Source organism: Pelophylax lessonae (assembly GCF_965119305.1).
Source record: "Pelophylax lessonae genome assembly, chromosome: 1".
Taxonomy (NCBI): Eukaryota; Metazoa; Chordata; class Amphibia; order Anura; family Ranidae; genus Pelophylax; species Pelophylax lessonae.
The window spans coordinates 169,554,378-169,580,629 of record NC_138768.1 but is presented as its reverse complement, the minus strand read 5'-3'; the positions used below and the strand labels follow the sequence as shown (position 1 = coordinate 169,580,629).

The 26,252-nt window shown below is 43.1% G+C and overlaps 1 protein-coding gene across 12 annotated transcripts in view; it reads right to left on the bottom strand.

The window, feature by feature from the left end:
- PPIP5K2 (diphosphoinositol pentakisphosphate kinase 2) overlaps positions 1 to 26,252 on the bottom strand; it is a 218,946-nt gene that overhangs the window by 40,478 nt on the left and 152,216 nt on the right. For all 12 annotated transcript variants that reach the window (XM_082243664.1, XM_082243668.1, XM_082243672.1 and 9 more), the window contains exons 19-23: positions 25,499 to 25,722; positions 11,861 to 11,988; positions 11,444 to 11,558; positions 8,198 to 8,305; positions 8,007 to 8,123 (exon numbers count right to left, since the gene is read on the bottom strand). In XM_082243664.1, the coding sequence (XP_082099790.1) occupies positions 8,007 to 8,123; positions 8,198 to 8,305; positions 11,444 to 11,558; positions 11,861 to 11,988; positions 25,499 to 25,722 (692 nt within the window). The remainder of the gene's footprint in view (positions 1 to 8,006; positions 8,124 to 8,197; positions 8,306 to 11,443; positions 11,559 to 11,860; positions 11,989 to 25,498; positions 25,723 to 26,252) is intronic.

Below are 26,252 nucleotides of genomic sequence, written 5' to 3'. Positions count from 1 at the left end.
AACCGTCTGATCTTCATTTTTACACCAGGGAGAATGACGGGCGGCTTGTTTACATAAGCCGCTCCGCCTTTCTCCCTTCACCGGAGCGATCGTAGTGTGAACGGTGGACATCGAGTCCGCCGGTCACACGCACTGGCTTGTCTGTGAACGAGCCGCGGCGGGCGCGTGCCCGCCCGCAATTGGTTCTCAAGTCAGTGACAGGCGAGTGACGTATCCATACGTCACTCTGCCTGGCCGGGGCTGACCGCCGCAGTATATAGTCGTGCGGCGGTCGGCAACCGGTTATAGAAACACTTTTTATTTTTTGTATTTATGCACATATTCATTTATTGTATTTGATTGAGAATATAGGGTACATGCACATAGCACTTTTTGGTTTGTAATATATTATACATTATATTGAGGCAGCGCTGGTGGTAGCCAACAGCAACATGTGACATATTCCCCGCTAGTAACACTAGTAAAAACTTTACATTTTAATACAGTATTGGGTTTAACCTTTGCGAGGACCGTCCAGAAAGACAAGAGAGTCCGACTTCCTGAAGGATTCAGTAACCGTCAGATAAACTCTTATCGCCCGAACCTCATCCAGACATCCAGAGAGTGCAAGGCAACTTTTTTGTGATGTTTAGGCTTAGGACATAAGGAAGGCAAAACAATGTTTCCATTCAGGTGACATCACCTTAGGAAGAAAAGACGGATTAGGACGGAGGACCACTTTATCCCTGTGGACCACCAAATAAGGCTAACGACTGGACAGCGCCGCCAACTCAGACTCTGCGGGCAGAAGTGATGGCTACTAGGAAGGCAATAAAGGCAATCTGCGATAAAGAAAGCAGAGAAATCTCCCTAATATTCTCAAAAGGAGGCGTTTGAAGAACAAAAAAAAAAACAGATTAAGATTCCACGAAGGGCAACGGGGATCTCCTCGGAGGGGCCAGATGACGCACCCCCTGAATGAAGGTGCGAATCAAACCATGAGTAGCCAACGGACGTTGGAAGTAAATAGCCAAGGCCGACATATGGCCGTTGATAGTCCCCAACGCCAAACGCTGCTCAACCCCTTTCTGCAAAAAGGCCAGAACCCTAGCTATCGAAAAAGAGCGAGGGTGCAGATGCAGCGATTCACACCATGAAATGTACGATTTCCACGTACGATGATAGATCTTCCTAGAGGTTGATTTCCTGGCCTTCAAAAGGGTAGGAATCACCAAAGCAGAGACCTCTATCCCTCAACACCTTGCTTTCAACAACCAAGCCGTTAAAGCCAGAGACCGTAAAGCAGGATGGAAGATCGGTCCTTTAGATAGAATATCTTCCCACAGAGGAAGACGCCATGGAGGATCCACGACAATTTTTACCAGTTCTGCGTACCAAGACCACAGAGGCCAGTCTGGTGCCACCAGAACAACAGGAATGCCTTTCATCGCCACCCTGTGAAGAAACCTCTGCAGGAGAACTAGCGGAGGGAAGGCATATATCAGGCGATACTGACTTCACCAGAGCGTCTGTGGCGTCAGCCAGAGGATCCCAAGACCTGGCCACAAACCTCTGAACTTTCCTGTTGAGGCGAGACGCAAACGGATCCACTTCTGGAGACCCCCACCGGGCACACAGGAGATGAAACACCTCCGGATGCAGGGACCACTCCCCCTGATCCAACACCTGATGACTCAGGTAATCCGCTTGCCAATTCTCCACACTCGGGATGTGGACCGCGGAAAGAGCCGGAACATTGGGTTCCGCCCATACCAGAATCTTGGCCACCTCCTTGGTCGCCAGGGCACTCCTGGTGCCCCCTTGATGATTGATTTAAGCCACATCATTGTCTGTCTGGACCCGAACCAGAGAGCTATGTAGCCAACTCATCCAGCGAAGCAGGCAGAGCTTGATCGCTCTCAGCTCCAGGATATTAATCGGCAAGGAAGAATCTTCTGTCGTCCAAGTTCCCTGGGCACAGAGCTTCCCCAGCACTCCCCCCCAGCCTGACAGGCTGAGGTCAGTGGTGACCACTGTCCAAAACACTGGCAGGAAGGACTTGCCTTAGCATAGTACAGGTGACTGGAGCCACCACGAGAGAGCCGACTTCGTGAGACGGCTCAACCGAATCTTCTGATCCAAAGACCAAGAATCTCTGTTCCATTTTGACAGAATCTCTTTCTGCAGCTCTCTCGTGTGAGACTGAGCAAACGGGACCGCTTCAAAGGTCGAAACCATCAGACCCAGGGCCTTCATGCAAGCCTGCAAGGAGGACTGATCGGCCTCCATCAGCAACCTGACCGCCCCTTGCAACTTCTGAAGCTTGTCCAAGGGAAGGAAGCCCCTCGTCAGAGCAGAGTCGAGGATCAGCCCCAGATAGGTGACCCGCACAGACAGAGTTAAGGCAGATTTGGAAACATTGATCGTCCACCCAAATTCCTGAAGGGTCCGAATGGTGATGGAAATCTTGTCCAGTAGATCAGAATTGGAAACTGCTCACAACAGGAGATCATCCAGATACCCCACAATGGAGATAACTCGTCGACGCAACAAGGCCAGCACAGGGGCTAGGGCCTTGGTAAAAACTCTGGGAGCCGAGGCGAGACCAAAGGGTATCGCCACAAATTGAAAGTGCTCCTCTGCCACCGCAAAGTGGAGGAATCGCTGAGGTCCCTCGAATATGGGGACATGGAGATAAGCATCTTTGAAATTGATGGAAGCCATAAAATGCCCCTGATTCAAAGATGCCACCACCGACCGAATGGACACTAGCTAGCAAGTGAGTAAAGATAAATAATAGAAAATATTCTGAAAAGAATAAAAACGGAGACCTAGGTCCTATTCCTTATATAGGCAGAAACAAACTGATGTGCTGAATAGTGCAGTGGGATTTTATGCCTAGGGGACTGCCCCCTGGGTGTGTTTATTAAAATTTTAACTGCCTAGACTACTCCTGATAGAATAAGCATAAACCCACTCAGCTCATGGAGATGAGGCTGCATCTGTCAACGGACTTTTCACGAACTATAAAATTATTTTCTAGAAGTACATTAAGGCAGTGGTTTCCAACCTTTTTGACATTGGGGCTTGGCTGCGTGGATGAAAATTATGCCAAGGCCTGGGAGTGGATGCATTTTTTCGCAGGCGATTTGTTGGGGCAATGGCTGGTGTTAGCACTTTAATCATCACAACACCATGGCTGATATGGTGTCAGGATAATTGAAGTGCATTATGTCCATTATTTCATTGTAATATAAAATGAAATAGTTCAACTCACCATAATACAGAATCAGTGGGAACCCCGAGTGTGTCATCTGCCACCAAATGCAGCTTGTCACTTGCCACAGTCGCCTGCCACCAGATGTAGCTTGTCACTTGCCACAGTCCCTGCCACCAAATGCAGCTTGTCACTTGCCCCAGTCCCTACCACCAAATGCAGCTTGTCACTTGCCACCATCACCTGCCACCAGTTGCACCTTGTTAATTGCCACCAGATGCGGATTGTCACTTCCCACGTTGCCTGCCACCAGATGCGGGCTGTCCCTTGCTGCCAGATGCAGGCTGTCACTCCCCAGATAAGGATTGTCACTTGCCAAGTGAGGATGAACAGCGGTGAAGGGGACGGGCAGCGAGAGAGGTCATCTCTCCGTTCTAGCGCCGCACCTCTGTGTAGTGTTCGCGGCTGGCTGTGAGGGCTGAACGGTGGTGATGCGGAACGGGCGGTAAGAGATGACGTCATCTCTCTGCTCACCTGCAGCACCTCAGACTGTGTTGTGTTCGCTGCTGGCTGTGAGGGCAGAACAGCAGTAATGCAGGGCGGCAATGGGAGATATCATCTCTCTGCCCGCCCGTCACCGAACCTCTGAAAGTGCAGCCTTTGCGGGCTTGGGCAGGTTGGGGACCCCGCATTAAGGGACACAGGGTGAAGTATTCAGGTACATGGGCTTCTGCTGCTGCCTTCAAAAGATTGGACACTGGCAAACAAACAGCTGTAAAGTCAGTCCGGTATACCTCTCCCACTCCCAGCCTGGCTTCGTTTTTTAGCAATCAAAACTGAGGCAGAGATGGGAAATGTGTCCCTAATTTACTCCAAGAAACAGATTTCCCAGTTCCAGCACCAAACTTGTGACCCACCATGCCAGAGCATGCCTAGCTTGGCTGGTCAAGCATATGTGTGACAATCCGGAAACTGCTACCCCTTCACCCATGCATATAGAATGTTGAGATGCAACTGTCTGGAGAAAAAAATGGCATACTGAACTGCCTTAAAGGTGGCAACAAAGGCCTAAATCCTTAATCAAAAATTGAGGGTTGGCTGGACTGTGGAGTCCAAACATGGCAGCTGACCATACTAAGGAAGTAAACCTTTGGCAGGGCCTTATTTAAAGGATAAGTTCACCTTTTAAATAAAAAAAAAAAGAAAGAAAAAAAGTTAAATGCACATAAATTTGCAGGTAAAAAATGTACATTTATTTTTATTTTTTTACTTGGAGCCTGGAAAGCATTGTACCCCCGATCAGCAGATTGCAAGTGCCATGCAGGACTCCTGCAGACTTTTCAAGTATCTGTGTGCTCGTACCTCGTATTTGCATACAGATGCAAACTGACAAGAATACATTAACTACCAGAGTGCTCAACAGCACACTGGTAGTACATTGAACCTACAAGTCGACAGCTGCAAGGCTTATTGGAACTTGTAGTTTCCCATTCACAGAGGACTGTGAATGAATGTCGTGGCCGGGTGGGTGGTATCCTGAAGTTTTGGAGTTCCGTCTGCAGACAGACTCCTGCTGTACCAATTCCTTAAATAAGGAAAAGGTACAATACTACCTCAAATGACTGTGTAGGAGTAACTGCACTCCCAGGGAAAGAAGAGAAGAACTCTGGAGAAGCAAGTGTGGAAGCACACTTTCGGCCCCTGTGTACGGACTCCGCGATCATGGCTGCAGTTTTTCCTGTACACTCAGACATAGTAGCTTGAAATTCTTCGCTAGATAACATCAAGAAAGAAGCAACCCCTTAAGGGGTTAGGGAAGACTCATAGGAGTGCAGTGACTCAGGCAGGGAAAGTAACATAGGCTGTTGATGGCATGAAGGGCACTGCAAGACCCCCTGGCACTGTTTGCAGATCACAAGCTGATGAGGCACCCAGGACCGCTGCCCCTGCGCTTATAATCCACCATCCTATGGTACAGACTGAGACTGCACCAAAGGTACTCACAAAATCAATACCAGCTGGCTTCACTATTATACAAAGTTATAAAAATAAATATACCCCCCCCCCCCCACCTCTAACCATTGCACAATGTGGGATAATTAAAAAGTGACTATACATTTTATATAGCCTTTAGATGCAGATTTGTGAATGCGTCAAGAAATGTCAGCTTAAACCAAAAGCCAATCACACACTTATTTATTTATATATGAAAATTGATAATATATATATGTATATGAGAGAGAGAGAGAGAAAGTCTATATGTATATAAAAGTCAAAATGTTGTAATATTTTATAAAAAGTGGTTGAAATGTCTAACCGTGAATGGCATTTCAGTATTACATGATTTGCAGAATTGGCAACAATGGAAAAAAAGCGGAAAATCTTCTTAACCACTTAAGCCCCGGAAGATTTTACCCCCTTCCTGACCAGGGGGTATTTTGCGATTCGGCAATGTGTGACTTTAACGGACAATTGCGCGGTCATGCGACACTGTATCTAAACGAATTTGGCGTCCTTTTTTTTCCCACAAACAGAGCTTTCTTTTGGTGGTATTTGATCACCTGTGCGATTTTTTGATCACGCGCTATAAACAAAAAAAGAGCGTAAATTTTGCAAAAATAGCAATATTTTTCACATTTTTTTATATGAAATTCCCCCCCAAAAAAATGTAAAAATCAAAATTTTTTAACATTTTCGGGCCAATTTGTTTTATGCTTCCTATGTTTGGTAAAAAAAAAAAATCGCAAAAAGCGTATTTTGATTGGTTTGCGCAAAAGTTATCGCGTTTACTAACAAAGGGAAAGATTTTTGTCATTTTTGTTGTTTTTTTTTTTAAACGCGTAATGGCGGCGATCTGCGATTTTTTTTGCGGTACTGCGACATTGCGGCGGACAGATCGGACCCTTGACTGACATTTCTGACACTTTTGGGGTTACCAGTGACATTTCTACAGTAATCAGTGCTATACATATGCACGGTTACTGTAAAAATACACTGGCAGTGAAGGGGTTAACTTTTTTTTGAAAGGGAGGGGCTATGTGCGTCCCTAGGGGCGTGCTTTCTACTGTGATTGGCTGTGGCTTCAGATGTATGAAGAGTGATCAACGGTTCTACATAGTAGAACCGTATGATCTTTCTTCATACACAGGGGAGAATGACAGGCAGCTTGTTTACACAAGCCGCCTGACTTTCTCCCTCTCCCCCGCCGATCGCAGAGTGACCAGCGGACATCGGGGGGGCTCCGTGACCACACGGGAGCGCGCCTCCGGGGGCGCGCGCTCGCTCCCTAGACCCTCACAAGCTAGTGACGTAGCCCTACGTTACTTTGCCTGTGAGGGGCTGACTGCCGACGTAGATCGGCGTTAGGCAGTCGGCAAGTGGTTAATTAAAACTGGCGTCCTGGGGAATGTTAAATTCTCACGCGCTAGAAACAAAAAAAGAGCGTCAATTTTGCAAAAATAACAATATTTTCACATTTTTTTATATGAAATTCCGCAAAAAAAAAAAATGTAAAAATCAAAATTTTTTAACATTTTCGGCCAATTTGTTTTATGCTACCTATGTTTGGTTAAAAAAAAAAAAAATCGCAAAAAGCGTATTTTGATTGGTTTGCGCAAAAGTTATCGCGTTTACTAACAAAGGGAAAGATTTTTGTCATTTTCTTTTTTAACGCGTAATGGCAGCGATCTGCGATTTTTTTTGCGGTACTGTGACATTGCGGCGGACAGATCGGACCCTTGACTGACATTTTTGACACTTTTGGGGTTACCAGTGACATTTCTACAGTAATCAGTGCTATACATATGCACTGATACTGTAAAAATACACTGGTAGTGAAGGGGTTAACTTTATTTGAGAGGGAGGGACTGTGTGTGTCCCTAGGAGCGTGATTCTTACTGTGATTGGTTGTCTGTTGAGCTGTAGGGACACTGATCAACGGTTCTACATTGTAGAACCATGTGATCAGTGTTTTTACACCGAGGAGAATGACAGGCAGCTTGTTTAAGCTGCCTGACTTTCTCCCTCTCCCCCGCCGATCGCCGAGGGGGGGGGGGTCCGTGACCGCGCGGGAGCGGGGGTGCGCGCTTGCTCCCCAGAGCCTCACAGGCTAGCGACGTAGACCTATGTCGCTCTGCCTGTGAGGGGCTGACTGCCGCAGTAAATATACTGTGAGCAGTCGGCAAGCGGTTAAAGAGGAATTTCAGCCAGTAAAGAAAAAAAAAAATTAAAAGTCAGCAGCTACAAATACTGTAACTGCTGACTTTTATTATAAGGGTGCTTACCTGTCCAGGGATCTGGTGATGTAGACAGCCCAAGCCAATCCTTCCATCGGCTCCAGGTTCAGGCATCTTCACTATGGGGTACAGAAAGTGAAGCCTTGCAGCTTCACAGCCTGTTTCCTATTGCGCATGTGTGAGTCCCGCCACGCTTTCTGAATGGTCTCGCTGTATTCTGGGACCTTTGTGTCTCCCAGAAAACAGCGGGGGTTGCCCGGGGGGTGGGGGGGGGGGGGGGTTGGGGGCTGTAGCTGGAAATTTTGTAGATCACCGCGATCTTACCCGGAAGTGGGATCGGGTATCTGGTATTGACAAGTGATAACGTTTTCACTAATCTGCACTGTCAACAGTTACTGGACTGCAAATTAGTTGCTCTGCCATTGTAAGTAAAGTTGTGGAATGTTTAGCTGGCTTTATTTAGCCATTTAATATGCTTTCAATGTTGAAACCAAATCATGCTTTCCATAACTAATGAAACACATTTTAGGGAATCGTATTAGCATATAAAAAAAAAAATTAAATTCAAAACAAACCTCTCTGGATGCTGGTCTGTATCCAAATCCAGAAGGCAAGTTCTTATCCTCTTCACAGCCTTTTGCACCTGGACTAAAGTGCAATTCCACATGAAAACGCTCCTCTGATGACAGATCCTATATAGAATTACAATAAGCCGTGAGGATTCACTATACAAATCTACATTCAGCTTCTAACAAGCTCCATTTACCTTGTTTGGGTCCTCATACAGCATAATAACAATCTGAGTCATGTAATTCAGTTCATTCACAAAGTTCAGGTAGTCCATCGCTCTCTTCCACTGCTCATCCTTCGTCTCCTACAGATTAAAATTAAAAGTATGGCAATACTACTATGCACACATTTATCAGATTGTGTTTCCTATTCTACCTAAGAAAAGAGCCAAAACACAAATTCATTCCAACAATGCACTTTACTATGAAGTTATAGGTGTAGCCCTGTATATGGTGTGCTCTTTGGATGACTTACACTGGATATAGCTGTATATAAAGGAAAACATTTTTTCTGGAAATGATGCACTACTTTGTTTGCCTATACTCTGGTATTCTTTAAATTCTTGGAACATTAGTAATTCATATTGCTGTCCAATAAGGGTTCAGTGCAAACTAGATACAAGTGATGTGACAGATATGACCATGTACTAACTGCCGTGTATTTGGAATTCGTGCTCTCTAGGACACTTGTCTTTTCATTTCTTTTCATCTTCTTAAAAAAAAAAAATGCCCAAGAAACCCAGGTTGCGGCTTTTTTTCCTTGTTCTCATTCTCCATCTTTCAAATAAATTCCTTTTACTGTCCTCACTATGACATACTTTTGCAGTAGGACTAATATATCCAAACAAACTATAACGCTGAAGAGTCTGTGTAAGAACCGGCTCCACTTTTTTGAATTGAGTTATTATTTTTGCTGGATTAGGGTGTTTCTTCCAAAAAGATACCCAAAGAACAGTCAATTTTTTAAACATATTTGCCCATTTCCTTACATGGCAGGCCAAGTATATATTTTTTTTAAGAATAAAGTTATGTTACGCCAAATAGATTTTTTGGGGAGTAAAAATTTGTCCAATATATTTTGCACTGTCCAGCGTCTTTATTTGGCCATTTCAGACTTACAGCTTAGCTCATTAAATATCCCAATGTTATTTAGGGGTACTAAAAGTGGATTATATTATTGGAATTTGGCTCAATTACATATAGCAGGTCATATATATAATGTTTACCACATCAAAACTAACACAGAGAAAAGTTCCTTGTTCATCCTTCCCTTCTGATGGACTTCCAAGATGGAGAAAAACAGAAAAAGCCACAATACAGATCATCATAAACTTAGGCTGGCCATACATGTTTAATCCGCTTGTACAATTTTCCTTTAGATTTACCAAAAACCATATAATAGGTCAAATTTAAGCAACTTTCATTTGTATCCAATTAGGCAAGCCCTTGCACTGCATGCTCCTTCCCCTGATCTCTCTGTCAAAATCGATGGCACAACTATCAGCCCATCCCCGCATGCCAAGGTCCAAGGTGTAGTCCCGGATTCTGAACTCTCCTTCAAGCCCCACATCCAATCACTGTCCAAATCTTGCCACCTCAACCTTCGCAACCTCCCCAAAATACGCCCCTTTTTAACCAGTGACACAACAAAGCTCCTAGTTCAATCCCTGGTCATCTCGCGCCTCGACTACAGCAATTCCCTTCTCATTGGCTTACCTCTACATGGGCTATCTCCCCTTCAATCCATCTTGAATGCTGCTGCCAGACTCATTCACCTTACCAATCGCTCAGTGTCCACTACTCCTCTCTATCAATCCCTCCACTGGCAACCACTCACCCTACAAATTAAATTCAAAATACTAACAACTTACAAAGCCATCCACAATTTAGCCCCCCGCTACATCACTAGCCTAGTCTTAAAATACCAACCTAATCGCTCTCTTCGTTCCTCTCAAAACCTTCTGCTCTCTAGCGAACTCGTCACCTCCTCCCATGCTCGCCTCCAGGACTTTTCCAGAGCCTCTGCAATCCTACGGAACTCCTTACCCCCAATCTGTTCGATTATCTCCTACTCTATTAGCTTTTAGACAATCCCTGAAAAGCCTCCTCTTCAGAGAAGCCTATCCTACCCACACCTAACAACTGTACTTCCATTTTCGCCACCAGCTCATCCCCCACAGTTACTGCCTTTTGTTTTACTTGACCCTCCCTTCTAGATTGTAAGCTCTAACGAGCAGGGCCCTCCAATTCCTCCTGTATTGTGTTGTAACTGTACTGTCTTCCCTCATATTGTAAAGCAATGCGGAAACTGTTGGTGCTATATAAATCATGTATAATAATAATAATAATAGATAGTTTAAAGGTAAATCGAAAGGAAATTTGTACAAGAAAATTGAACATGTGTGGCCAGCCTTCGATACTCCTGCATTACACATCATACACTTCGAGGCTTATTATATTTCAGCTTACCTATCCTTAACATGTGGTGGCTGCATTAGTTTGCTTTTTTTCCCCCTTTATCATCCCATCCTCTTTTAGGGTGTCTCCACTCAGGATGGAGGAACAATGGAGACTTGACTAACAAATTAAAGCTCAATATTACCTAATACTTTAAGTTTTTACAGCAACAGTTTTTCCTTTTGATATAAAGGTTTTACACAAATGAATAAAAGCTGAGCACTGTAAGCACTCATGTTCGTGTACATGGTTTGTTTCAACCCTCTAATTGCCACTTGGTTGGACAGCGAAATAAAAAAAGGGAAAAACAAATGCAGCCACCACCATATCTAAGAACTAGTAAGCTGCAATATAACAAATCTTTGTTTTAATCTCTGTTCTCTTCATTTATTCAATTAACTCTATGGCATAAATACAACCAATTTGGTAGCATTAAAGTGATTCTAAAGGCAAAACTTAAAATAAATAACAAACATGCCTTACTTAGCTGCTCTTTGCACAGAGCGGCCGCAATCCACGGGTCCCCCGCCGGCACTCCTGACCTCTCCCCTCTGTCAAGTCTCTTGCTATGGGGGCACTCCTGCGTGCTCGCTCCTGAGCCAGCATTGTGTGACCATTGACACACAGAGCGTGACTCTGCCCCATCCCCCACTCTCGCCTCAATGGTTGTGATTGACAGCAGCAGGAGCCAATGGCTCCCGCCGCTGCCTCTTTGACCAAAAAAGAGAGCAAGAGAGAGAGAGCCAAGAGAGCTCCTGCTCTCGTACACATTGCTGCATCGAGATCATGCTCAGGTAAGTACTTAGGGAGGCTGGGGGGCAGTTGCACTCAGGAGGTTTTTTATCTTAACTTAAGACATAGAATGCTTTAAGGTAAAAAAAAAAAAAAAAAACTTCTGCCTTTAGAACCACTTTAACAATTTAAAAGGTTCAAAGTCACAATACAGATGTACATATATTGTATGTTTAGAACTCCCTACTACTTACATCACAGAGTGCTCCAAAACGAAGAATTGACAGTAGTGAATGAACATGACTTTCGCTGGTAAAATACAAACGTGTGCGCACATGCCGTTCTGGAGACATCACACCGCGAGAATACCTGGAAAACAAAAGATTCCAGCTTTTCCTGTGTGTGTTAGCTATTCAATTTAGCTGGAAAGCAAGGGTGGTTTTAAGGTATTGTTACAACTGTAGGTTTCTAGACACTAAGAGAAAAAACATTATCTCCATTCAGGAAGGACTGGTTTTAGCTGTCTTAAGAACTTTGACCAAAATGGTGAAAAAAAATCACAGATTAACAGCAACAGGTCATTACTAACGGCAAGCTGTGACAGCTCGTACTTTCCGTAAGTGCCAATACAGTATGGTAATACCCAGAAACAAAGGAATAAAGCTTCTTACAGTGGATGAAGCTTATTTACGGTGTCATCATCTTGTGTTCTTTGTAGATCAGTGCGAATCTTTCGAACAAGAGGTGTACAGTAACCTTTAGCGATCTCCAGTTTTTCTGCTTTGGATATACCATATTCCTAAAATACAATACACAAAAGTAAATGACCCATACTTTTCTGGCTAAAACAATTTAAAATACAGTTCTGTGCACCCACTATACGAACACTTTAGAATAACCCTATTCGTTAATTTTGTTACTTTCCATTGATGATGTGCTTTCTATAATGCCAGTGTGACAGAAACTAAAAACTCCACATCATTATTCAACAAGTCAGATATTACAAGGTAGTGGAAGATTATAATCAGGGTTATAATTCAGAAAGCACAGTTAAAATCATGTAATGACCATAATGAGGGATGAGGTTTAGAGACACGTGGTTAACTACATGACCTCTGGAAGATTTACCTCCCTTCACAACCAGGCCATTATTTGCGAAACAGCACTGCGTTATTTTAACTGACAATTGCGTGGTCATGCAACACTGTACTCAAATGAGATTTATATAATTTATTTCCCACAAATAGAGCTTTCTTTTGGTGGTATTTGATCAATGATTATTTTATTTTTTGCGCTATAAAAAAAAAAAACCCCAAAAAGGATTTACTTTCTGCTAAAAACATATCCCATATATTTTTTTTTTCATAAATATAGGCCAATATGTATTCTGCTGCATCTTGTTGGTGAAAAAAAATCCCAATAAGCGTATATATTGATTGGGTTGCACAAAAGTTATAGCGTCTATAAACTATGGGATATATATATATATATATATATATATATATATATATATATATATATATATATATATACACTGGAATTTATTTATTTCGTTTTTTAGATTAGTAATGGCAGCAATCAGCAACTTATAGGGGACTTTAATAAACGGACACTGACACTTTGTGGGAAACAGTGACACTAATACAGTGATAAGTGCTAAAAATATGCAGGGTCACTGTACTGACAAGGGGTTAAACATCTAGGGCGATCAAAGGGTTAAATGTGTGCTGAACCAGTGTTTGTGTGTAGTGTGTGTAGGTGTATGTGTGTAGCGTAGTGTATAGCGTAGTGTGGTGTATAGCGTAGTGTGGTGTGTAGCGTAGTGTGTACAGCATGGCTGCCCTGTAGCAGTAAATCTGCTATGGGGCAGTCGGGAAGTGGTTAAAGTATTTGTATATGCAAATTAGTCTAAGCTCATATTTAAATAGTTGCTGTAAATAGTATTACGTATAGGTTAAAAAAAAGAAAAAAAATGTTAATGTACCTTTTCCAATGCTGTAATCTGCAGGTCATGTGATCGCTCTTCCTTCTGAGCACATCCCAAGCCTGCTGGTGGGAATGTTGGATTGCACGTGACTGAAGACTATAGAGCAGTGATGGCGAACTTTGGCACCCCAGATGTTTTGGAACTACATTTCCCATGATGCTCAACTACACTGCAGAGTGCATGAGCATCATGGGAAATGTAGTCCCAAAAAATCTGGGGTGCCAAGGTTCGCCATCACTGCTATAGAGCTTCCCCTTGAGGCTGACTCAGGAAGCTGCTGTCAGAGAAAGGATGGGCAGGACGGGGGTCCAAACTAACAATTTCCTTAATGAGGTGCTGCTCTGGCTCGAAGCACTGTATGAAATGTATGTAGCTTCAGCTACAAACGGTACACGGTACTGGGTTCTTCCCGTCTCACACCTGGAACAAAATAGAACCAGTCTAAGTGGCGCTCAGCAATTAGGTGGCAGCTTTGTATTTTGTGAATGAATACAAAGCTACCTCTGATTGACTGGGTCAGAGAGTGTGACATCATCAGCCCGCCTTAGCCAATCAGAGGAAGCTTTGCATTAATTTACAGAATACAAAGCAGCCTATAAATGGCTAAGCGCCACTCAAACCGAGTATATTTTGTTCCAGGTGTGAGACTGGAAGTCCCTGTCCCACAGCCAGAACCCAGCACAGTGTACTGTATGTAGCTGAAGCCACATGATGCAGTTTTATACAGTGCTTAGAGACACTGCAGCACTTCGTAAAAGAAAAAGTTAAATAATTTTAAGTGACAGGAAACAGAGATCAGTTTAAAAGCTGAAAAGTAGGCAAAAATCTTAAAGAGGTTGTAAACCTCCAAAAAAAAAAAAAAAAAAAAACGAACCTGAAAGACAAAAGGCATATTGAGCTAGTATGTTTCGCATACTAGCTCATTATGAATTACTTACCTTAGAACAAAGCCTCTGTAGCGGCGCCCGCGCATTGCTTACACGGCCAACATGTTAACCCGTCTTCCTTCCGGGTTTGAGTCCTCAGGCCATCTGATTAGTCAGAGCTGCGATGAAGTTACTTCTGCGCATGCGCACAGGACCCGCCGTTCACGGCACAGGGCTCTGAAGAAAAGGCGCGGGCGGCTGTTCCTTTAGAGCGCATGCGTCAGTTATTTCACTGGATGCATGCAAAGTAAATATCTCCTAAACGGTGCACGTTTAGAAGATATTTAAAGTACCTATAGGTAAGCCTTATCATAGGCTTACCTATAGGTACAAGTTACAGAGGAAGCTTTACTTCCTCTTTAAGGGGGATTAGTTAAATACAAATAAGGTATTTCTAATGATGTGTGTTCCACTGGTAAATGTTTTTTTCCTAAAAAATTATACTTACAGGTGGACTCTGATGGTGATGTCACTGCTGAAGTTCCAATGGGGAAACTGACAGTCGGGGCTGGAGCACAGCTGATATCACATTGTTCAGTGCTTCTCCATTCAGAAAATGTATTTTACTCAAGTACACAGGGCTTTCTGTGATAGGACAAGGGGCATGTGTGTATTTGAAGGGGCTGTGCTCCACCCTATTCATTTTTCTGCTGGAACTTCAGTGATGGCATCACTGTCAAAGGCTTCACGTATAAATATTTTCAAGAAAGTAGAAGCAGCCACAAGTGGGGCACACCTCATTGGAAATACCTTTTTAGTACCTCGCTAAAGCTTCAATAAAGTTAGGGCAACCAGGATGCAAGCATAAATCTGAGCCATAATGTTTAGAGATGGGGTTAAACAGGGGCTTTGCCAACCTCCTGTATAACCCAAATGTTTAAGAATTGCTGAATTCCTGTCTCTCTCAATGGATGATAAAGACATTTTGGATTTCCTATCACTTTCTTAGTGATAACAGTCACCAGGACAATTCGATTTTTCCTTTCCACTCATTCTGGTGACCACACTTACATTTTTCCAACAATTTCTGCCTCGATAAAAACGGTCACCAAGACAAAGACAAACAAAGAGGAGACACACACGGCAATGAACACTTGACAAGGATTCTAATCCTTCCCTACTATATTCAAAACTAAAAGACGTTAAAATGCCAACCCCTTCGCTAGCCAACATAGGTGGGACAAAATGTCCCTATATGCATGAATCATACACAGATCAGACATAACTTTATAACCACTGTCAGGTTAAGAGAATAACATTGATTATCTTCTGGCACCTGTTACTTGTTGGAATATATTAGGCAGGAAGTGAACATGGCTGTCCATAAAACTGTTGAAAGCAGAAAAAAAAATGTATTTTTGTAAAATCTTACCGTAAAATCCATTTCTCTTAAGCTCATTGACAGACGTAGTCTTCGTTGATTACTAACAACTCGGGTTATGCTGCCCTCTACAGGAGTAGGACTAGACAGGAAAGAAAACATTCTGGCCACACCTTAGGGGCAGTCCCAGAGGGTATATCCTCTCTCTCTCTCTGCTACAGCAAATCAGTTATGTCACAAAGCAGTGTTTAGAGAATTTAACCCAACCCAACTCAAAAACCGAGGGGCGGTGCTACGTCTGTCAATGAGCTTAAGAGAAAAGGATTTTACGGTAAGATTTTACAAAAATCCATTTTTCTCTGTCGCTCATTGACAGACGTAGTCCTCGTTGATTACTAACAACTCGGGACGTCCCAAAGCAGTACCACAAATGAGGGGTGGGAAAATGGAAATCAAAATCCAATCTAGAAGGCCCAACCGGTGCCAACTAGAAGTTCTAAAGGCTCATCAAAGATGAGACTCAACAGAAACTCCAACGGAAAAAAACCCTCGAGGTAGACCACCGGTCTCCTCAAATTGCGGCCTGCAAAACCTTGCGGCCAAATGAGGCATCCGCCGATGCCATCACATCAATTTTATAAAATTTTGTAAAAGGTATGTACCGACGACCAGGTGGCCGCCTTACACACCTGGACCACTGACGCCTGATGGCGGAAGGCCCAGGAAGTACTGAGCGCTCGAGTGGAGTGCGCCTTAACAGGGAACGGAGGATTCCGACCCTTAATAGAATAAGCCTGTACCACCGTCTGTCTAATCCATTTGGAGATAGTCGCGGCAAATGCAGGCAACCCCTTTCTGGGGCCATCCGTTATCACAAAAAGTGAATCAGTTTTACGGAACGATTACGTAGCCTTCAGGTATACCCTGATTGCCCGAACCACATCCAAGGAATGCAACGCATGTTCCCGATGATGATTGGGCTGAGGACACAAGGAAGGTAGCACAATATCTTCATTCAGATGAAAGTCTGAAACCACCTTTGGAAGAAAGGATGGCTTTGGATGAAGAACTACCTTATCCCTATGAACCACTAAATATGGGGACTGGCATGATAATGCAGCCAGTTCTGACACCCTGCGTGCAGAAGTGATAGCCACCAAGAAGGCCACTTTCTGGGATAAAGTGAGCAAGGGAATCTCCCTGATGTTTTCAAAGGGAGGTTTCTGCAGAACCGACAAAACCAAATTAAGATCCCAGGGCGGTAAGGGCGCGCAGACTGGTGGAGCCAGGTGCCGCACCCCCTGAATGAAATTCCACACCAAGGAACGAGTAGCCAAGGGCTTCTGAAAGAAGATTGCTAATGCTGAAACCTGACCCTTGATGGTGCTCAAGGATAGTTTCTGCTCAACCCCCTTTTGCAGAAAAGCCAAGATCCGGGTCACCGAATAGGTACGTGGAGGAAATCCCAAAGATTCACACCACGCGATATAAGTCTTCCATGTGCGATAATAGACCTTGCTGGAAGTCGCTTTCCTTGCCTTAATTAGAGTAGGAATAACTGAAGCTGACAACCCTCTGTCCTTCAGTACCTGGGTCTCAATGGCCAGGCCATTAAAACCAGTGACTGTAAAGCACAATGGAAGATCGGTCCTTGAGACCGCAGACCCTCCCTGAGAGGAAGTCTCCAAGGAGCGTTCGTGACTAGCATGTCCAAGTCGGCCTGACCGGCTTGACGAGGCTAGCCTAGAATTTCCAGGATAGCTGGAGTTCCCTCCATCTCTATCCTGCGGAGAAATCTCAGCAGCAATCTGAGAGGAGGGAGTACATCTAATAGCTGACACTGCCTTAACAGGCCGTTCAGCGCGTCTGCTGCGTCCGCTGGAGGATCGTGGGCGCGCGTTACCAATCTCCGCGCCTCCGGGATGCTCTGAAGAAGACACAGATGGTGAAATCCTTGGTGATCGACTTAAGTCATCACCCTGATATTGTCTGACTGGATCCGAACCAGGCTGCCCTAGAGCTACCTGGCCCAGGCAATCCGACAAAGTCTGATCGTTCTCTGTTCCCACACATTTATCAGACACCTGATTCCTATCAGGAGTGATGATTTCTCCTGGTTGAACATTAGAGACCGAAGTCACCCGGCTAGAGGCTCCTTGGTCTGTCTGCTCAACCGGATCCGATTCCTGTGGGGAACTGAGATTAATCTTTGGAAAAGGTAAAGAAAATGATCTGTTCAGGGAACGGTAACTACCGCTCCCTGTAGTACTTAAATGTTGGAAGGGAAGAATCGCACCGGTAGCAGTGATCGATGCTCGATCTAGTGCTCTGAATACCGGTGAAGACGTCCCCCCACCCTCAAGCCGGGTGGGGGCGCACCTTCAGGCTGTGTAAGCCTTAGCTTCAGGTTTGGCTGAGTCGGTCTTTTGTTTGTCCGACCAGCGCTTCTTGAACCCTCCTAGAGGGGTTTTTCCTTTCCCGCTCGCTCCAGCAGAGCGAACAAACCCTTTATGAGCGGCAAAGAAAGGTCCACGCTTGTTACGAGGTGCTTTAGCAGCCTGTGGCAAAAAAGTGCTTTTGCCCCCAGTGACATCCTTAATGATCTCATCTAGGGTGGCCCCAAATAGGCGATTCCCCTGAAAGGGGAGATTCGCCAAGGTCTTCTTGGAACCTAGGTCCGCTGACCAGCATTTTAACCACAGCACACGTCTGAGGATTACCGCTGACATAGATGCATGCCCTAATAGGGGGGTGGCATCCAAGGCTGCGTCACAGACAAACTGTAGTCCTTGTATAATCTGTTCCATCAAATCAGATGTTGCTTGGGGGATACCTTTCCCCTTCAGGTCCTGGCGCACCAATCTCGCCCATTCCATTAATGTCTGAGACACTAGACCAATGACAATAACTGGTCTAAATGCTGACCCTATCAGGGAAAAGATGTGCGGGACTCCGCTTCTATCTTCCGATCCACCTAATCCTTAAAGGACGAAGCGTCCTCCACCGGAATAACCGTGGCTTTATTCAGTCTGGAAATAGGTGGATCCACCACTGGTGGTACCGTCCATTTCTTAATGAGGGATTCCTCAAACGGATAGCGTCTAGCAATGCGCTTGGAAATAGTAAAGGTACGCTTTGAATGATCCCATTCCTCTTTAATCTTATAACCAAAACATTTGGGTAAAGGAAAAACCTTCACCGTCTTGGTAGGTTTGCTAGTACCATAGGGAATTTCCATTTCAGTTGCCTCTGCCGGTAAAACCTCAAGTCTTAAGGTTTCCCGAACCGCCACAACTAGTGCGTCCACCAGTGCTTCTTCTTGTGCTATGGCGGAAGCAAGAACGTCCTCCTCACTGTCTGAGGGAACTTTACCTGAGACAACAGCCCCTGCAGAGGGACCTGCAGCTGCAATGACCATCTCAGAATCTGAATCTGAAGTATCAGATGATATAGGGGTAGGCGGGGGTCGCTTTCTTGACCCCCGTTCCTGACAGGCCGTCTCCACCCGAGCCACCAAAGACTCCAAAACTGCTGTAAATGCATCCATACTCTGTGCACTGGCGGGTCCCGCGGCCACCTCGAGGGAAACAGGTGGGGGTACCTGTGTGGCAGGGTCCATGATAATTCCAGACACTACCCGGAAAAAAACAAAACCTTTTTTTTTTTTTTCCCAGACCCCCAGCGCCACAATGCCCCTCAGTGTTACCTGCTTAGGGCTCAACATCCAGCCCGTCGCCCAGTTCCAGCTTTCTTGCTTGAAGATCTCACAGGAACACTGGAGAAAAAAACTGTCTAAAAAAATCTAAGAAAAAAATCTAAGAAAAAAATCCTGCCAGGACCAAAGATCCTAGCAAGGCATCTAGGTCCTTACTCCTAACTAGACAGAAAAAAACTGTTTTGCTGTAGCAGAGAGAGAGAGGATATACCCTCTGGGACTGTCCCTAAGGTGTGGCCAGAATGTTTTCTTTCCTGTCTAGTCCTACTCCTGTAGAGGGCAGCATAACCCAAGTTGTTAGTAATCAACGAGGACTACGTCTGTCAATGAGCGACAGAGAAATGAGCACTACATTTTGTCGCATATGGGGCTGTGTAGCCACACATTAGTCAGGGTGCTCATGCAGACACGTGTCCACAGTCAAAATCACCTACAATGGGAATGTAGGCATCAGAACGGGTTCTATACTGTCAGAGCGGTAAGGATGTGGAACTTTCTTCCACAAGCAGTGGTATCAGCATCGATAGTTTCAAAAAACTATTAGATGGGCACCTTAATGACCACAGCATACAGGGGTATTCAAGGTACTATTGACAAACACACACACACTCTCATCATAGGTTGAACTGGATGGACTGGTGTCCTTTTTCAGCCTCACTAACTATGTAAGAACTGGACAACGGAGCAATAGAAAAAAATGTGGCCTGGTCCGGTGAATCAAATTTTCTTTTACATCATGTGGTTGGCCCAGTATGTGTGTGCTGCTTACCTGCTGAAGAGATGGCAACAGGATGCAGTATGGGAAGAAGGCAAGCTGGCGAAGGCAGCGTGATGATTTGGGCAATACTCTGCTGAGAAACCTTGGCCCTGCTATTCATGTGGATGCTACTTTTACATGTAGCACATACCTAAACATTATTGCTCTGACCAAGTATGGTACACCCCTACTTGGGAGTAGAGTAGGCAGTGACCTCTTGACAGAATAATGCCCCCTGTCACACTGAAAAAATGGTTCAAGACTGGTTGTTAGTCAAGGTGGTGAATTGGCCTCCAGATTTTCCAGATCTCAATTTAACTGAACAAGCCTAATCCATGGAGGCCCCACCTTGCTATTTACGAGACTTACAGGATCTGCTACTGACAGCCAGATACCACAGCATACTTCCAGAGGTCTAGTGGAGTCCATGCCTCGATGGGTCAGGGCTGTTTTGGCAGCAAAAGGGGGCCATAAAGGCTTACCGAGCCAGCCACCAGGAAATTTTTCTGTTCAGGCCTTACGTTCCTGGCACCGAATGGGTTGAAGCCTGTGCTGGCAGGACAAACCAAATAAGGTAATTGACTTGGTAGCCAAGCTCAAGCTTATATCATTCTGGAACATTTGGTTCGTCAGTTGGAGTACCGTATTCAATCACTCGCAAAACACACAAATACAAACCAAAAAACAGCAACTTCCTTTAGGTCTATGTAACATGAGTGCTATACACAGCCTGGAGGTGCGTTTGGGGTCATTGTCCTGTTGAAAAATAAATGATGGTCCAACTAAACGCAAACCGGATGGAATAGCATGCCGCTGCAAGATGCTGTGGTAGCCATGCTGGTTCAGTATGCCTTCAATTTTGAACAAATCCCCAACAGTGTCACCAGCAAAGCTCCCCCACACCATCACACCTCCTCCTCCATGCTTCACGGTGGGAACCAGGCATGTAGAGTCCATCCGTTCACCTTTTCTGCGTCGCACAAAGACACGGTGGTTGGAAACAAAGATCTCAAATTTGGACTCATCAGACCAAAGCACAGATTTCCACTGGTCTAATGTCCATTCCTTGTGTTCTTTAGCCCAAACAAGTCTCTTCTGCTTGTTGCCTTTCTTTAGCAGTGGTTTCCTAGCAGATATTCTGCCATGAAGGCCTGATTCACACAGTCTCCTCTTAACTGTTGTTCTAGAGATGTGTCTGCTGCTAGAACTCCGTGTGCCATTCACCTGGTCTCTAATCTGAGCTGCTGTTAACCTGCGATTTCTGAGGCTGGTGACTCGGATGAACTTATCCTCCGCAGCAGAGGTGACTCTTGGTCTTCCTTTTCTGGGGCGGTCCGCATGTGAGCCAGTTTCTTTGATGGTTTTTGTGACTGCACTTGGGGACACTTTCAAAGTTTTCCCAATTTTTCAGACTGACTGACCTTCATTTCTTAAAGTAATGATGGCCACTCGTTTTCCTGTATTTAGCTGCTTTTTTCTTGCCATAATACAAATTCTAACAGTCTATTCAGTAGGACTATCAGCTGTGTAGCCACCTGACTTCTGCACAACACAACTGATGGTCCCAACCCCATTTAGAAGGCAAGAAATCACACTTATTAAACCTGACAGGGCACACCTGTGAAGTGAAAACCATTTCAGGTGACTACCTCTTGAAGTGTACTCTACAATTTTCATAGTCATGAAATGAAAGAAAACTCTTTGAATGAGAAGGTGTGTCCAAACTTTTGGTCTGTACTGTGTATATATATATATATATATATATATATATATACACACACACATTATATATATATATATATATATATATATATATATATATATATATATATATATATACACATATATACACACATACACACACACACACATACATACACACACAGCATGAATCACAACAATAAAGTCACAGATATAAATAAAACTTCATCATGAAGTGTACGAAGGTGTAAAGTCCAGAAAAAATCTTAAGTGAAAGGGACTATAAATAAAAATCAAAAAATCACAATCCAGTGTCTATATTGTCCTATCAAGAAGTGAAAAATATCCAAAAATTTTTATAATAAATAGATAAGAGTCTTCTGTGGAACAGGTAGAAAGATAGACCCAAAGAGCCAGCAAACCAACAAATATGTGCAATGGCCACTCACCTTAATTCAGGGTAATAATCGCAATCAGATAAAACCCAAGGCAACAATAGTGCTCCACAGAGGCGATGGCTAAATCAATGCAAAAGGATAAGTAGCTTCTGACAGGGTAAGGGATCCTCTCCAGCGGCAGCATTCAGCTCATGAAAAGACAATAGGCAACTCCATAGTGTAGTAACATCAGTATAAAGTATTTCCACAGGAGACTTCTCTATTTATTATATTATTTTTTTGGATATTTTTCACTTCTTGATTGGACAATATAGACACTGGATTATGATTTTTTGATTTTTATTATTTATAGTCCCCTTCACTGAAGATTTTTTCTGAACTTTACACCCCCTTCTATATTTTTGTGCACTATGTACACTTCATGATGAAGTTTTATTTATATTTGTGACTTTATTGTGGTGATTCATGCTGTGTATATATATGCACACATACAGTCAGGTCCATAAATATTGGGACATCGACACAATTTTAATATTTTTGGCTCTGTACACCACCACAATGGATTTGAAATGAAACAAACAAGATGTGCTTTAACTGCAGACTTTCAGTTTTAATTTGAGGGTATTTACATCCAAATCAGGTGAACGGTGTAGGAATTACAACAGTTTGTATATGTGCCTCCCACTTTTTAAGGGACCAAACGTAATGGGACAATTGGCTCCTCAGCTGTTCCATGGCCAGGTGTGTGTTATTCCCTCATTATCCCATTTACAAGGAGCAGATAAAAGGTCCAGAGTTCATTTTAAGTGTGCTATTTGCATTTGGAATCTGTTGCTGTCAACTCTCAATATGAGATCCAAAGAGCTGCCACTATCAGTCAAGCAAGCCATCATTAGGCTGAAAAAAAAACAAAACAAACCCATCAGAGAGATAGCAAAAACATTAGGTGTGGCCAAATCAACTGTTTGGAACATCCTTAAAAAGAAAGAACTCACCGGTGAGCTCAGCAACACCAAAAGAACCGGAAGACCACGGAAAACAACTGTGGTGGATGACCAAAGAATTCTTTCCCTGGTGAAGAAAACACCCTTCACAACAGTTGGCCAGATCAAGAACACTCTCCAGGAGGTAGGTGTATGTGTGTCAAAGTCAATAATCAAGAGTAGACTTCACCAGAGTGAATACAGAGGGTTCACCACAAGATGTAAACCATTGATGAGCCTCAAAAACAGGAAGGCCAGATTAGAGTTTGCCAAACAACATCTAAAAAAGCCTTCACAGTTCTGGAACAACATCCTATGGACAGATGAGTCCAAGATCAACTTGTACCAGAGTGATGGGAAGAGAAGAGTATGGTCCAAAGCATACCACCTCATCAGTGAAGCATGGTGGTGGTAGTGTCATGGCGTGGGCATGTATGACTGCCAATGGAACTGGTTCTCTTGTATTTATTGATGATGTGACTGCTAACAAAAGCAGCAGGATGAATTCTGAAGTGTTTCGGGCAATATTATCTGCTCATATTCAGCCAAATGCTTCAGAACTCATTGGACGGCGCTTCACAGTGCAGATGGACAATGACCCGAAGCATACTGCGAAAGCAACCAAAGAGTTTAAGGGAAAGAAGTGGAATGTTATGCAATGGCCAATTCAATCACCTGACCTGAATCCGATTGAGCATGCATTTCACTTGCTGAAGACAAAATTGAAGGGAAAATGCCCCAAGAACAAGCAGGAACTGAAGACAGTTGCAGTAGAGGCCTGGCAGAGCATCACCAGGGATGAAACCCAGCTTCTGGTGATGTCTATGCGTTCCAGACTTCAGGCTGTAATTGACTGCAAAGGATTTGCAACCAAGTATTAAAAAGTCAAAGTTTGATTTATGATTGTTAATCTGTCCCATTACTTTTGGTCCCTTAAAAAGTGGGAGGCACATATACAAACTGTTGCAATTCCTACACCGTTTACCTGATTTTTTTTTTTTTGTGCCTTTTAAGCTTAATCTATTTTAATCTGTGTATTTTTTGGTGCGGATTTCTGATATTTCAATATCAATTTAACGCAGCTGCTACTGACTATGACACACTGATTCACAGCTGCACAAAAACAATACAGTAGATCTACAAAAGTAGCCCTGTACCAAACTAGAGATCCCAGAGAAATATGTAGCTGCTACAGATATAATAATGCTCATGTGGCATGGCTGTTAGAAAAGGTATGCAATTTAAAGCTCTTGACTGTAGGTTGGGGTACCAAAATGTGTTATTGGATTACATTTGATATATTATGCATGCTAAGAACGACCTCTTCTAAAACACAAGGGAGTCAAATATAAAGTCATGCACACACCTGAGCCAGCAAAAATGCATTCATATTTTAGAATATAAAACTGTCTTCAAAAGCTCAGCGTGGCAAACATTAGAATGCATAAATGAAATAACATTCCGTTACCAGCCTACACCTACATAGATCAATTTATTCGAAGTTCAAGGTGAAAAAGAAGCAATCATTCATAGTATTAGGAACTGAGTCATCACAAAAGTTGGTCTTTAGATAAAATCATTCTATTTTCTAATTGCCATTAAAAAAAACAAAAAACAATACTCCTAAGTATAAGAAAGTATAGCTCCCAATTTTATGGATTACCTTAGATACACGAGAAGCTTCTACCATCCCAAATTAAAATAAAGCCCCTTATGAACACTTGAGATGTTTCCCTCCATCTGAGCAGGACAAGAGTGTTTCCTCTGTTTTGGTGTACAGGACACAAAGTGCTATTTATATACTGCTTTCTGAGTCAAAGATAGCAGACAGCCTTTGGCCACCCTAATGCCTGGTACACTCAATGAGATTTTTTGGATGAATGATCATACATTTTTTTTTTTTTTTTTTTAGGCTAGTCTCGTATCGAAAATTAAGAATTTACTAATGTGACAAAATTAAAAACAAGTTCTCGTACGGCAGATTAAAAATTCAGAAGTGATGTAATGTGTTGTAGTGTATTTTCAAAAGACAATTGTACTGATTGAACGCTACAGAAAAAGTGATCACTTTGGCTAAAAGGCCTATACACACGATCAGAAAATTGTACAAAAACTACCGCTTCCGAAGCGATGGTATGATAATCTGATCGTTCGAACATAGTTTTCGAGAACCCATCACAACAGTTAATTTGATATTTTCCAATAGGACAACAGTTAATTTGATATTTTCCAATGGGACAATCAGTACAGTTGTCATTCGAAAATACAACACAAATACACTACAACACATTACATCACTTCCAAATTTTTTTTTTCTGCCGTACGAGTATTTGTCATTTTAGTAAACTCTTAATTTTCGATGAGACTAGCATGTAAAAAAAAAAAAACTCCAAAAAAAGGGATAATCATTTATCTGATAATCAACATTGTTTGTACCAGGCATTAGGATGGCCAAAGACCCACAGCCAAACTGAAGGCTCCGTTCACTCATATCCACTATAGCCAAGTAATGCAAAGTTACCTGAGGAATGACAATATCAGCTAGTGCCTTGGATACCCTATACAATTCCATTGTGTTTTCCAGTTTTAATGAGAAATTATGTTGCACGTCATACTTGATACAATCATAAATATCAGGAATCTTGCTGATATCGTATCTTCCATTTTTTGTTTTGAAATCTTTTTCCAGTTTGGACCACCGGCGCAGCATCAACTCCAGGGTCTCACTGTGGTAGAGCTGAACATCTGCATAAGAAGAACAGTGCATAATGTCAGCGGTTGTCACTTTAAATCAGAATGAATGACTGCAGATTAACCCTTTCACTGCCATGCCCTGTGCTCCACTTTTAAATTTAGCTGGCCAGGCCATTTTTGACATTTTTCATTGCTTTTTTATTTTTCCCTTACAGCTTTCAGTTTGTTAACCTCCCTGGCGGTATGATTCTTTTGGATTTTAGGTGCTGAAAGCGGTACCATTATTTGGCATGTAATTCTTGTGAATGAGCAGCCCAAACCAACTTTATACATACTGTATATATAATATATGTGTATATAAATATATATATATATATATATACATACATACATATATATACACACACACACACATATATATATATATATATATATATATATATATATACATAGAATATATATATATATATATATATATATATATATATATATATATATACACATACATAGAATAGTATCAGTGTGTTTGGTGTGTTTTACATTTGAATTTGCCGCTGGTTCCACCCCCCTGCGAACGTCAC